Source organism: Sinocyclocheilus rhinocerous, unplaced genomic scaffold (assembly GCF_001515625.1).
Source record: "Sinocyclocheilus rhinocerous isolate Xijiao unplaced genomic scaffold, SAMN03320098_v1.1 scaffold241, whole genome shotgun sequence".
Lineage (NCBI taxonomy): Eukaryota > Metazoa > Chordata > Actinopteri > Cypriniformes > Cyprinidae > Sinocyclocheilus > Sinocyclocheilus rhinocerous.
Genome location: NW_015659312.1, coordinates 3,449,413 through 3,464,512, shown reverse-complemented (window position 1 = coordinate 3,464,512; position 15,100 = coordinate 3,449,413). Strand labels below are relative to the sequence as shown.

At 37.6% G+C, this 15,100-nt stretch overlaps 1 protein-coding gene across 1 annotated transcript; it reads left to right on the top strand.

The window, feature by feature from the left end:
• Window positions 1–5,914: 5,914 nt before the first annotated feature.
• Window positions 5,915–13,517, top strand: LOC107723567 (metalloreductase STEAP4-like). The gene is made up of 5 exons (XM_016532261.1): window positions 5,915–6,188; window positions 6,648–7,102; window positions 8,359–8,886; window positions 11,788–11,952; window positions 12,224–13,517. The coding sequence occupies exons 2-5, from the start codon at window positions 6,650–6,652 to the stop codon at window positions 12,497–12,499; spliced, it is 1,422 nt and encodes a 473-aa protein (XP_016387747.1). The 5' UTR covers window positions 5,915–6,188; window positions 6,648–6,649; the 3' UTR covers window positions 12,500–13,517.
• Window positions 13,518–15,100: the final 1,583 nt, after the last annotated feature.

Genomic DNA, 15,100 nt, shown 5'->3' with positions numbered 1-15,100 from the left:
AATCAGTGCAGTGGATGATGGGAACTGTAGTCCGGGTGAAGTGCAACAGTGGTGTGGTGCAAGAGTCCATAGTAGTGGAAGAGTGACCTCTGGTGGTGAGCAGACGGAAGTTCATGGACCGGATTCGTGACAGTTGCTATTTTCTGTTGCAAAAATAGCCTACATATAGCCTAATAAGACGTTTCAATTATAGACAATGGCTATAATTTTTTTGCGGGAGCAACATTAAAGGATTAGTTCACTAAAAATACAATTAATAAAATAAAAATGTGTCAGTATTTACTCACGTTGCTACAAATTGTATAAGGTTTTGTTGTGGAACACCTAAAGAGAAGGATGAGGGAACTTCAGAGCTCTAAAAACCACATAAATTACCATAGAAATAATCGTACGACACTATATTCCAAGTCTTCTAAAGTCATAGGATAGTTCTGTGTGAGCAACAGAACGCAATTTATTTAGTTATTCCCTGAAAATCTCCCATTCCGCCATTGAAACCTGCCATATTAATTGTACACACAAGCCTTGTCCAAATACCCACACTTGCAGTCTTGGCCACTTGAGAGCGCGTGCGCGCGACAGGAAGTAAGTGTGCAAGTCTGTTCCATGTTTTCAAAATGCCAAAGTGCAGTGCCCTTAATGGACACTAAATCCACACTATCTCGAATACCGCTCCAGAGCGCTATTCAAGGCTAAGTGTATCCCATCATGCATCATGTTCTGGAAATAAATCGTGAGACTTTTTGCCGAGATCTCGCGAGAGGTCACGGAAACCTTTCCAATGTAAGTTAAATATTAATATAATAATTAGATATTACAAATAATTTGGTAGAAAAACAGTGTTTTTACTTTTATTGGTGCAAAGATGAGTTGTGGTGATATTTATTTTGTACAACATTTGCAACTGCTTTTTATCACTTAATTAGAAGCACCACAAATTAAAAGTATGTCATGTTATAGGGACTACTGAACAGACTTTAGAAGTTGATTTTAAAATGCAAAGTATTTCAAATTCAAATTAAAATAAATCTCTGTAAACACTTGCATTTTTACAACACTATAAGTGTGTCCCATCAGGTAATGAAAAGTTCGACACACTTGTGGTCTTCACACCCACTTGAAGACTTCGGCCAAATACAGGAAATACGTCATTTAAGTAATCAAGTGGTCAAGTGCAAAGACTGCAAGTGTGGGTATTTGGACAAGGCTACAAACGTCATTACACAAGTATACTATACCATATAAGGAGAAGAAGGAGGAGCGGAAGAAACTGCGCACAAACGTCATTGGTTCTCTCTTGTATCCAGCGTCGGCGCCACGGGGGTTTTATTTACAAGTTTCATGTTTGTGTTTATCCCGTTTTTTCCCCCTTGCATCTGAAAATTACTTTCAGAAACAAAGCAGGGGGTCTGCTCACTTTGTGCGCTCTGGCGCCGACCCTGCTTGTATCAATGTGGCAATTTGAATTTGAAATGTAAGGAAGTGACCTCTGCAGATCTCTAGGGGGCACGGCCCACAACTTTGAGAAGCACTGATGGCTGATAGGTTGCAGTAGCAGTTTCTTTAAAGGGGTCATATGATGCAATTTCAATTTTTCCTTTGTTGTCATTTTATTAGTTTTTTATTATGTCTATATAGGTTTTTTATTAAGTTTTAGTTTTATTTAATTTGAGTTATTTCAGTACTTCAACATACAAAATGGAAATAATATATATATATTGGATGTATTTATATATATGTACATGTATATGTATGTGTGTGTGGCTGTACATACACATATGTAGTTGTTTTTTGGTGTTTGGCTTAGTGTTATGTTAGAATCATTATTATTCTCATACCTTTTGTTCTTTTACTATTTTGAATTGTTTTTAGCTTTATTTTTTTGTTTTCATTTAAATGTTTAGTTTTGAAATGTTATATGCATTTGTCTTTTTTTTTTTTTTCTTAAATGTGTATATATAGTATTTATAGAGTTTTAGGTTTTAGTTTTAATTAATTTTCTTATTTGTAAGTCGCTTTGGATAAAAGCGTCTGCTAAATGACTAAAAGTAAAAGTAAAAGTAAAAGAATATATAGTTGAATATAGCCTGTCAGACAAAATAACTATTTGAGTGAAAACAGAGAAGAACCAAAAAACTAAGAATTATTTTATTACTATTTATGTTTTGTTGTGGTTTGAAAACTATTTAAATTGACAGAACTGAATAAGCAGGAGACTGATTCATACGTTTTGTGATTTGTGTCTTTGGGGGAAAAAACCCCCAAAGCACATGCAGACAAATTCACAACACACACATTTACTAATAGTTTATATTATTATTGAGATCTCTTCAGAAATTCGACTGAAACTACAATACTTGGGTATTTTTCTCAATAGAAAATATCCTAGAAGCACAAGAAAAGTCTCCATTTGCTCTCCCGTTGTTGTATAGGAGATGCAATTGAGATTTTTGCAATATTTTTTTCTTTCCATGCTCTCTCCCTTCCTTGTTCTTCTATATTTTTCTTCCACCAGAGAATATATACATGAGCACAATTTGTGAGTGTCTTAAAGACAGAAATTAAGTTCCTGTGGATCATCTCCCACCGCAGTATGGAAAGAAACACCAATAATTGTAGTGGAGTTCTTGGAATTCACAGTACACAGTTCAAAATACTCAAAATACAGATTACTAGCCAGAGGTCATCTGTGTTCTCACAAACATTCTCTACTCATACAAAACAAATGGGGGAATTTATAAGGTGGAATTGCTCAGTGACGGAAGCCAGGAAGGACATATTCTGACAAAAATCTGTTGTGTTCTGATGTCTCTATCTGTGAGTCAAAAACTGTATCAGAACAGAGGAAGCAATTCCAGCTCTTCACATCAATTATGTAAGAAGATAACAGTCAGTAAACACTTCACACAATAAACGCTGTATTCTCCCGATACCTCCTTCAAAAACATGACAATATGTGCAAATGAACTCCCATGTTCATCAAGCTGTCAGAGAGTAAAATGCCACCATGTTTCTTCTTATTCTTTTTATGTAAATCCGTCCCATCACGTCAGTCTAAAACCCACAGTGAGTAAATATCATCCGTGTGATTACTCTTCATATGCAATAATGCCATCACACACTGTTTAGCAACAGTGGATTAAAATTAAAGAACGCATTCGGATGATGTCACATTCTGTATTTAATGAACCAAATAAACCCCAGATTTCAACACAGGAGGAGAGCGGGAAATGTTCTGGGTTGTGAGGTGCCAAAGAGGGTTGAGGGATTGGGACATGACCTTAAATATTCCAGCTTATGAATGCCAAATACATCTGTTTGTGTGTGATAGAGAGAGAGAACAAAAGAGAGCATCTCTATTTTGGTTCAGGGAAAAAAAAAAACATTACAAGAAGAAATGGTTCAAAATGTGCTTTAATGTCTTTGAACAAATGAACATGTTTTCAAAAATAAAAATTAGGGTGAATCAGTTGAAACGGTCAGTAAAATATATTTACATAAATCATAACCCCAGGTATTTGTATCCAGTACTAATGTATACTTTTGTACAATGAAATATTTTTAATGTTAGGGGCTAAAATTAATATAAATAGGTGCTGACTTCTGGTCACTGTGAAAATTGTCTTGCCTTTGTGCTCACATGTTTGAAGAATTCTCCTTGAAAAACTTCTGCAATTTTCTTTGAGAATCTGCCCTGTCATTTCTGCATAAAACCATTAGCCTTCCATTTCTGTCCTTGGTTTACCAGGCATCATAACAAACATTTCTTTCTTTATCTGCGGAAACTATCACTGCTGTGCCTCTGCGTTTCCTGTTGACAACTCGGAAATTACTGAATGTTTTGGCCAGTGTCCTCCAAATATCATATTTGCCCTTTTTTTCCCTTTGAGTTCCTCTGGTTTTATTTCCTTATGCTTCCAGATGCAAATGAGAAGATCTGCTCATGGCTGGGAGAGCTAGGAGGCTGAGACTGTATTTAATTATGTCTGAGTTCACAAATAGACAGACCATGATCCAATTTAGAGTTTGGAACAGGAACAGCAAATTTTCAGATGCTTTCTTTTCGGACAAGTTTTCAGAATGATTCTCACCACCATATTTGCAGCCCAGAAAAAAAATTCTGGGTTCAGTACAAATTATGTTCGATCAAAAGCATTTGAGGCACTGTCACAGTCCCCAGTCCATTCACTCTCCTCAGTCGCCAGCCCTGTCCACTGGGAACTACATTTCCCAGCATCCCCTCTGGTCAACACCTGCACTCAGTCAGCCATCACCACACCTACCATAGATGATCTCATCAAGACCTGTATAAGAGCAGTTACTCTCCACTTCTTCCTTGTGTGGTCTTGTCTCTCCATGTATGAGTACTTACCTGTCTTCAGTTCCAATCTTCAATAAGCCTTCACTGTACACCCACCAGCACCTGCAGCAAATAAAGAACTCTTTATGCTTTATGCTAAGTTACAGTGATCCATCAATGGAAGTAAACAGGGGGCAGTTTCTGGAAGACCTAACAACAGAAATGTGAACCTGAATGAAAAGCACTCACATTGATTCTTCTATTAAAACCTGTGCAAGGTAAGATTTGTTATGTCAATTTTAAAATAATTTTAGGGTTTTAGGTGTTCCTAAAAAGTAGTAAAATTCAATTTTTTCATAACTTTACAGAAAATGGAGTTATTTTTCCCCACATTAAAATAAAATATATGGATATATTAATGAAACGGTGAGTATTTTAACTAGCCTCATTCACTTTTACTGTAAGTGCCTTTTTTTAAAGATTTTTTTATTTTATATATAGGAGGTGAGTCAAAATAAAATGGTGGTTATCAACATTATTCCACAACCATTTTAGATTGAGCTTAACTTGTACTGAATGTGGAATATTCCTTTAAAACCACAAACGTTCTGTGTCATCCATACATGAATATCTGTACATCTGTACATATGTTTTAATACACCAATCCCGTGCATACCTGAACCATGTGTGCATATTTAGATCTGGGTCAACATTTCCTTCAAAACATCCTTTAGAAAACAATCATCTGGATTCCATTTCTCATGCTTGCATAGCATAACACACACACTCCTATTCAGGAGAGGCACGTTGAGGGTGGCCCAGACTGCAGGTATACACATGCAATTATAATTATAAATGACAAAGAACTAAGTCTCTCAGCTCTCAGCCAGTAGAGTAGGAGTAATAAGGAGCTACAGTACATGATGTATTGCTGATCATGCAGGACTGGAGTCATGCTGTGACTGCGCCGCTTAAGTCTTAACCCCAGTAAGATAGCCCTAATAAGAATACTAGGGGTCCGCTGATCTATTAACATCATCATAAATAATCTCCACATGCTTATTGCTGGTAGATGACACATCCGGTGGGTTTCGCAGATGGGTGGAGGTGTGCAGCAGATCATACATGCTGTGATAACTGTATTCAATGTATCATTCAAGATTCTGGGAGCAGTATGTCACACAAGTTGGTTTTTTATGAAGCATATGAAGAAAATAAAAGCTCACTCTGTTTATGGAAAGTCCTCTTGGTGAATTTACAAACAACAGACAAATATTTTTTCCTTTTTGATTTCTAGCAGAACAGTGCAGATTCAGTGCAACAAAGTGTTTCTGAAGCGTTGAGATTGGCCAGACTGTTGCGCAACTTACTTCCAGGCAGGCCTTGGCCTCAAAACACACCGGAGATAAATCCAAGCAAACATTGTGCCTTTCAACACACACACGCACACACAGTTACAGTTGCTCTGGAATTTCCTCATTGGACTTTATCCATTACCAAAACAGCCTCTCTCTCTTTTCCTAAATCTAAACCTCCCACTGAGCTGTGGGCAGGTCACAGGATAATAAATGTCTCTCACACACACATGCTCATAAACAGGCGAGAAACAGCCTCAGTCCCGCAAAGAAACGCCAGTGGATAAAAGAGAAATTACGGAAAAGCTAAAGAATAAGAGTAAAAGCTGGTTTTGATTATCACATTGCATTGCCAAACAGCTTTTGGGGATATGAACACCGTTATTGGCACAGACGATTCAGAAAATCTGCAATAAAATCACACTCTTAGTCAGTGATTTCAACAGTCAGGATCTGGTTCTACAAGAGATCAGTGGATTTTTCAGAGACTGGGGCTGAAATTCCCTGAAAATTAATTTCTTGCATCTTTATCGGTGAGCATTTGTTGATTCTTCTTAGCATATTTTATTTTATTTTATTTTATTTTTTAATTTAATTTAATTTAATTTAATTTGCTGATTCTTTTAAAAAAAAATTTAGGATTATTTAGGTTTTAGTCTTTTGCCTTTAGGTTGTAATCAGTGTGTATTTTGCAATATATCAGCCTATGTACTTTTAAAGTAACAAAATAAACCATAAATTAACTGGTGCACCCAAATGTACTGTGTGCAGACCATAATCAAATTTGATTATACCATCATCGCCTGTGGTGGCCCCCAAAAAAACAAGCATTTAAATAACTCAAGCAGAAATATAATCATCTACAGCCACAGCACTTGTACCAAATCTGAAATGAAAAGTGTAGTTTTAAATATAATAGTGTTCTTTTAATGCACGTTTTTAGTGCAACTTTATTTATCTTACTGTGTATGGTGTCATCTCTTATTTTTTAGAAATGAATTCAGACTCGGTTGCAATGACAGATCTCAGTGAAAAGATGCATAAACCGGAGACAGTGTGCATCTTTGGAACGGGTGATTTTGGATGCTCACTGGGGCTCCGTTTGCTCCAGTCAGGATACAATGTTGTGTATGGATCCAGGGGCCCTAAAAACTCTCTGTTGCTGCCTAAGGGGTCAAATGTCATGACTCATGCAGAAGCAGCTTGTGAAGCTCGTGTGGTATTCGTGGCTGTGCAGAGGGAGCACTATGGATTTTTGAGCTCCCTGGCTTCAGATCTTGAGGGAAAGGTGCTGGTAGACGTCAGCAATAATCTCAGAAGGGGTCTGTACCCAGAATCCAATGCAGAATACTTGAGCAGGCTGGTTCCAGGGGCGACGGTAGTCAAAGCTTTCAACATCATCTCTGCCTGGGCACTGCAGTCTGGAGGACTAGATGCCAACAGACAGGTAAAACACACACGCACACACACATAAACACAATTCAATCAGGTGGACAGAATATACTAACAGGCAGGTAAAACATGTAAATAAATGTAAACAAGTAAATGAATGTAATATTGTTTCATGCTTCCACAAATTCACAAAAATAAACACATTTTGTTCAGACGAAGCAATCAAAGAGCTTTAAAATTAGTGAGAGAAAATGAATAAGACCGAAATTCTCATGCATGAGTCCCCAAATTTTTCAAAATGTTGTTAATCATTTAAGCAACAAGTGGCAAAGCACAGAGAAGCTGTTTTGAACAGGGCTGTTTAAAATTGAATGAATCAAGCTTAACAGACTTGTCTCACAAAACAGCCTTGAATGAAGGTGTTTGTATGAGCTTTTGTCATTATAATATAAACAAAAAGACAAATCAGACATGACAAATGGCATACCACTGCACTTCATATTTGTTGTACTTCATCTCTACTGTAAGGCAGCTGGATGACATATATCATCCAACAAAAACAAACACTGTGTTTCTACACAGTACAAAAGAGCCATTAATGTATGTATAAATGTCTGTGTCCATGTCATAATGCTCTGTTTTAGCAGTTCATTGTTCGTGAAATGAGGCAAGCATCTCCCTCTTAGCGATAGAGTCTTTATGTAGGAAAGTCATATTTTCATCAGCAGGTGGTGGTTGAGAAACTGGCCAGATGGAATCTGAGCTCTGGCAAACTATTATTATCGCTATGTTAGTGCGTATGTTCTTTGACACCTGTTTGTGTGTTTCTCAATAAAAATGAATTGTCACACACGGCCGAGCAGTCTATTTGTTATTATTTCTCATTTTGATTATAATTTCTTGCTCTTTTTTCTAAAGGCCAACTGTGACAACATATTGTATTGGTTAGGCCCAGACTGCGCATTGCTGTGAACTAAATTTAATTCCCAGAGGATATTTCACTGCTGTCTGAAACTATTAAAGGGGCATTTTGTTTCAAAAGGTTGTGTAGGTCAACAGAATGGAAACTTGTTAGAATAAGTCAAAAATAATCAAAACACTTGAAAATAATTTGCTGCTTGAGTAGTTTTTGTTGTAACACTTTACAATAAGGTAAACATTAGGTACCATGAACGACTTAGGTTACTGTTTAGAATTTACAAATATAGTATTGTTAATTCATAATAAATTAATGTCAATTTAAACTTGAAATCTTAAGAATCTATGACTATATGTAAAAATTAACATTAAATGTGATTATCATTTGATTAGGTACTTCTCTGTGGAGACTGTTCTAATGCTAAACAGCAATTGATGGACATTGCTCAAAGTCTCGGTTTCACTGCCGTGGACAGAGGCTCTCTCCGGGCGGCTGCTGATTTAGAAGATCTGCCCTTGCAACTCTTCCCTCTCTGGAGACTTCCTCTCAACATTGCCATTTGTTTAACAGCTTTCATATTCTTCTACACGCTCACAAGAGATGTTATCTATGAGCGTGTTACCAATGGTAAAGACATCGCTTTTCGAATTATGGTCTCGCTGGCCAACAAGGCCTTTCCCATCGTCTCTCTGGTGATGCTGTCCTTCTGTTACCTGCCGGGCGCGTTGGCTGGATTTCTGCAACTTTATAATGGCACTAAGTACCGTCGCTTCCCTGATTGGTTGGATCGCTGGATGCTGTGCAGGAAGCAGCTGGGTCTGCTAGCGCTGGCCTTCGGTTTTCTACATGTTCTCTACACTTTAGTTATACCCATCAGATACTATGTACGCTACAGGATAAATGTCTACACTATATCACTGGTAAGTTAAATACTTTTAAGAATACTATTCTTATAGTTCATTTACCACCAAAAAGCTCTTTAAAATCAATACGAAACCAAAATTAACTTTCTTGAAATCAAAACAAACATTTTTCACCATTTATTTTCTTAATAGGCCTACATAGGTTATTACTGGTATTATTGTGAAAATTGCTCTTTCTTTCTTTAAAAAAAAAAATTCAAAAGCATAAAGAGTCGTCTGCTCTCGCTGTACTTTGATGTACGCCCAAATCCAAGCATCTATGCATCTTGAACAAGCCTTGTGTTGCATAACATGTTAGTGAATTTGGGGGCAGCAGACCTAGATAGGGGTCCGCTAGGGATACGATCCTTTTAGTTTTGGTGATTTTAAATATCAACAGTGTTTCTCAGAAATCACTTACTGCACATTTATAAAAAATATAATCCACTAAATTTCGATCCTGGCTGACGTCAAGACATATATGGAACGCCCACTTTTTAAGATCCAACAAATTCCTGAGTTAATCAAATTAAGTCCCGCCCTTATTTATTTTATTTTTTTCTTGTTTAAGATCCTGTTTCACTAATAAATAACGTCACATTACTAAAGTAAATTGAGTTGCAAATGCTGTTTGATGACTTTACAGCTCCTATTTACTACAGGCAGGGTTGGGCAAAGATACATCAAAATGTATCTTAAAATAAAATACCAAATACATTCATTTTTAGTGTATTAAAATAAACTACAAAATACAGCAGCCACACCAAGTATCAAAATAAACTACTGTATGTTGTATTTTAAAATTACTTTTACAAGGGAGCATGAAAGTTCTTTGCAAACCTTCCATCAGTTGGCCTATTTGATCTATCCCTTCACCATTACACTGACAATGTTTGATAGCAACAGCTTTTCTCTGCCCGAGTCATGCAATAAATCTGACATATGCAACCTGTGAACAGATAAAATATTCACATATCCCTGTGTTCCCTTTCAGTCGGTCACTCTCGACGTCACGTCGGATGACCGACGAATTGGGGATCTCGCTTAGAGAGACCAATCTACTTCGAGTGTAAACTAAACGAGCCAATGCACATTGGCATGCGATTATTGCATCCAGCTGCCGCTGATCACAGCGTAGGCAGCATGACGTCGGGAGTGACCGACTGAAAGGGAACGTCTCGGTTACGTATGGTAACCCTCGTTCCCTGAAGGAGGGAACGGAGACGTCACGTCCCGTCGCCACAGCTCCTGTACCACCGCTGAGCGGCCGGGTCACCGGCTCGGCTCCTCAGTGAAAACCTGAATATGCGCTGCATCTGCTGCCTACTTATACTCACGCTGTGATCAACGGCAGCTGGATGCAATAATCGCATGCCAATGTGCATTGGCTCGTTTAGTTTACACTCGAAGTAGATTGGTCTCTCTAAGCGAGATCCCCAATTTCGTCGGTCATCCGACGTGACGTCTCCGTTCCCTCCTTCAGGGAACGAGGGTTACCATACGTAACCGTGACGATCTCCCAGATGAAGGTTAGTTTTAAAGTAACTAACATTTTAATGTTTAACAGTTTGCGAATGACTCATATTTGTATCCTAATTTAGTTACTTGGTGCTTGGTAACAAAGGGCCTACTTTGCATCATCAACACTGACATAATGACATACAAGTCATTCATAAGAAGACAACTGATGGCACCTGTATTCATAGCAACTAGTTTTTAACTAATTAATCATTTGATTGTTAATCAAAAATATAATAATATATTATGTGTAAGGCAGTCATTCATGCAATGGTATGCAAAATCATGATCCTACTAAACGGCTACTTCAATTAGGGTACAATATTTAGCAATCAAATATTTATTTATCAATCATTGGACACCTATTTAGAAGTTGAAAACAAACATTTTAGCATTACAACAATTATTAAACGATCAATATGTTTTGATTTTAAATGTAGCCAGAAACATATTCAGAAAGTAGCAACAGAACTTGTCAAGGAGTATTGATCCAACTCCAACCACTGAATCAATTGAGAGCCATAGAAGTATAGAGGACACATACACATATATACTTATAATAAGTGCAATTGCACCAAGCACAGCACATTCTATCACTCATTCATTCATGCTTCCTTTTCCACACCAACGTTCCAATAATTCCTGCCCACTAAAAGCTGCACAAATATATTTGCTTACTAAACGATCTATATCGTTTACACAGGCCTATGTAAACAATTTAGAAAAAGTTCAGTCGATTCACACTTTATATCATCGCCACGATATGTATTGTCATATCAACCAGCCCTAGCATGCAGTAATTACAAAATAATTTTCTTTTTAGCAGCATCATATGACCCCTTTAAAACTGATTGGATAACGCTACATGTTCATGTTAACTGAAGGCAAATCTGAATGATGCACTATTTTAACTTTAATCAACATGTACAATTGACCATGACATCCTCACCTTATCTTATTCCAGAAAAGTCCCTCACCCAATGCTGAATGGAGTTGTACTGTACAGCTGCAGCTCACTTGATGAATGTTGGGGTTGGGGGGAGCGGAGGGGGTGTGTCTGAACTAAATCAGCACCCTGATAAAGAGGTTGACTCACTGGCACAAAGTATTTAATGTATTTTGAAAATACAAAAATACTAATCTTAAATTTATTTGAATACAAATTACATTTGATTTTTGCCAAAGGCTTTAAAATACAAAATAGTATTTTGTATTTCAAATACGTATTTTGAATACATCTGAAATACTGCCCATCCCTGACTACAGGCTACATTAAAGCTGTAAAAATGGTGTGCACATCTGCCCAGATTAAAACAAAGACACACACACACATACAGACACACAAAAATTGTAAACTGACTAAAAGGTAAAACTAACAAACTAACTCATAGTGTTTTGCAGGTAAAAGATAATAAAACCTATGAGTTTGACAACATGGCAGCCTGGCGTTATGACTCCTACTATTCCATGGGAATTCTTGGATTTGGGCTGTTTGTCCTACTAGGAATTACATCCCTTTCATCTGTGAGCAATTCCCTAAACTGGAGGGAGTTCCGTTTTGTACAGGTATTACACTGATAGTCTGTAGAAATGCATCAGTTTGAGTGTCACTGGAGAATACTTTACTAATTAGTTTAGAAAATATTATACAATATGGACAATGATGTTTTTTTGTCTGGTTATAGCTGAAAGACATCTATTATATTACATTAGTATATATATATATTCACAGTATTGATCAGAACAAATGTATCCAGTAGGTTTTTAATGTTGAACTATGATCAAAGAAACACATTGACAATGATGTTTGATGATGTTTTTCTTCATTCCTTTACAGTCTAAACTAGGCTACATCACCCTGCTGCTCTGTACTGCTCACACATTTCTGTATGGCTGGGACAGATTTTTGAAACCGTCATCATATAGGTGGTGGATGCCTCCAGCATACATGTTGTCTCTTGTGGTCCCCTGTGTGGTTCTGATTCTAAAGCTAATCCTGATCACCCCATGCGTGGACAGCAAGGTCACCCGTATCCGTCAAGGCTGGGAGAGACAGGGCAAGACTTCAGCAAACGGCAGAGATACAAAGACAAACCAACCACTCATGGCGTAGCCATCTTTAAACTTTATGAAAACTGTGTGTTGGACTTGCCCCGAACTCTACTGCTGAAAGTGCACAGAACTAAGACTTACTTGAGCAACTGACTTTGGACTTGACTTGGGCTCAAAATAGAGACAACATACATCTTTAGGTCTACAAGAAAAGGAGAAATATTTCCTCCTAATACAGGCATTGAGCCTCATTTATGAAACATTCGTAATATGAGTAAATTCTAATTAATTTACGCGTGAAACGGACCTTCCCGAAAACTCTCCTCCGGATTCACAAATACTTTGTAAAGGTCAGATTTGATAGTTAAATGTGTGTATGTTATTGAATTCCAACCATTCATAAATAGGGCACGCATGCACGCTCATTCACAATTAGCATAGGCCTATTCCCTGCATATGAATTACAGCTACATAAATTACGTATCTAGGAATGGTGTGGAATCCTTTGAACTCAATTCTCAGGTTTAGCAAGTTATATTGCATAAATGCATAAGAGACTAATAGGCTATATGCCTAACAATAAATGAATAAAATAACGTGTGTCCACAAGAGCATTTTTAGCCAGCTGACATAGCCTAATGCCTGGTGCTCTTCTGAAAACAACCAGCTGGTGGTGCTTGAGAGAGCTTTGGAGGCACTGCATTTTTCTGGAGTGACGCGTTGTTTGCTATGATTTGGAATATTCACGGCAGTAACATGTTACGAGTATCTTATTTTGAAGAATATTACTGAATATAAAAATGCAGTAACCAGCAATATTAACTTCTCCATTGTTGTGTTGTACAAGTATGATGGTTGGTCAATGTAGTGGTTGTCCCGTCCCTCCTGATTGGACGGCTGTGTAAAAAAGGACAGTGACGAGCTCTGCGTTTTACAAAAAGTTAAAAAGTATAAACCGAAAAAAGACAGGGCAAATTAACTTGTTAAATATCATTACGATACATAGTGCATAAAAATGCAGTGTCATCAGTTTGTCTAAAAGAATACAGAACGTTTGAATGTTTTATGCACCATTTACACGTGGTAGGGAGCAGGTGTAAATTTCTTTCGTACCAACAAACATTTTCAAAATACGAACATTTTCATGAATCCGAAAATTTAAGTCAGAACGACTTTCTGAATGATTTACACCAAAATTAGTTCTGCTCATGTTTCATGAATGAGGCCCATTGTCCATTAGGCACAAAATTTGGGTCAATTTTTTGGGGGCCGAATGGTCCCTACTTTGCAGACTTATAATGAATACAATATTACTTTTAAAAGATAATAGGTGGCAACAGTAGCCATTTAATGATTCACGTTAAATCAAGGATTCGTTAAAACCCACTTAATTTAGGAACAAAACAAGTTGTTATCTTCATGAACATTTCATTGCAGTCACTCTACCGATTCATTCAAAACACTGATTCATTCAGTAACACTGATTCAGGTATTCACTACTGCACGACCCACAATTCTGCTTTGGTTTCATCTGGATTTTATCTCGTTGGTTGAGTCTTAAACTTTAGACTTGACTTGGACTCATGACAGAGACTTGAGAAAACTTCTGCTTGAGTGTATGGAAGCCCAGATGAGAGCTAGAGAGAGTTTGACTTCTCAATACACTTCACTATGCTGAGCGGCACTTACTACAGTTAAGCGGCACTTATTACAGTTAACCGACTATGAGAAATTCTTTGAAGCTGATCCTTTAACACACACTTGTGATTACATCTCACATGATCTCACATTACTCTATAGCAGCGGTGGCGAACTCCGGTCCTGGAGTGCCGCAGCCCTGCAGAGTACAGCTCCAACCCTAATTAAAACTCACCTGCCTGTAGCTTTCTAGTAACCCTTCAGACCTTGATTAGCTTGTTCAGGTGTGTTTGATTAGGGTTGAAACAAAACTCTGCAGGGCTGCGGCTCTCCAGGACCGACGTTCACCACCCCTGCTCTATAGCCTACAAATTCCATTTAAAAGCCTCTTTTCACTTGGGACATTTTCACAAATGCATATATATATATACACACACACATTTATTTATTTATTTATATTGACCATATATTTATAGTGCATCACAACATAACCAATTTATATCATCTGTGTTCATGTTAGAAATCGTCAATCCCCTTTAAAGTATACAAAGCCAGCAATGATGGGACTGTTATTAGAGCACACTCTTCTGTATTGTGTAAAGTACTTGTCTTTTTTTATTACCTGCTTCCTCTGGGCTATTTCCTCTCAAGAGCCTCCCAGTGGGCTTTTCCCTTTAGATATTATCTTACTTCTTGATCTGTTTCTAGGTCTGGGCTTTCCTGTCTGCAGGAAAGCTCATCTTTCTCTCTCTTGTGAAGTATAAAGGAGCTGTCAATCACATAGGCATTCACCTTCACTGGTGGATGGTCCTTTCTGTTTAGTGCTTTTATGAAGAATTGCAGGCTGCAAAGAGTGTAGCTTAGACTAAAATAGCAAGGCTCATTTTGTGACAAATATTACTGAAAACGTCTCGGTTACGTATGGTAACCCTCGTTCCCTGAAGGAGGGAACGGAGACGTCACGTCGTGACCGATGAATTGGGATATCGCTTCGATAGACCAATCTACTTCGAGTGTAAACTAA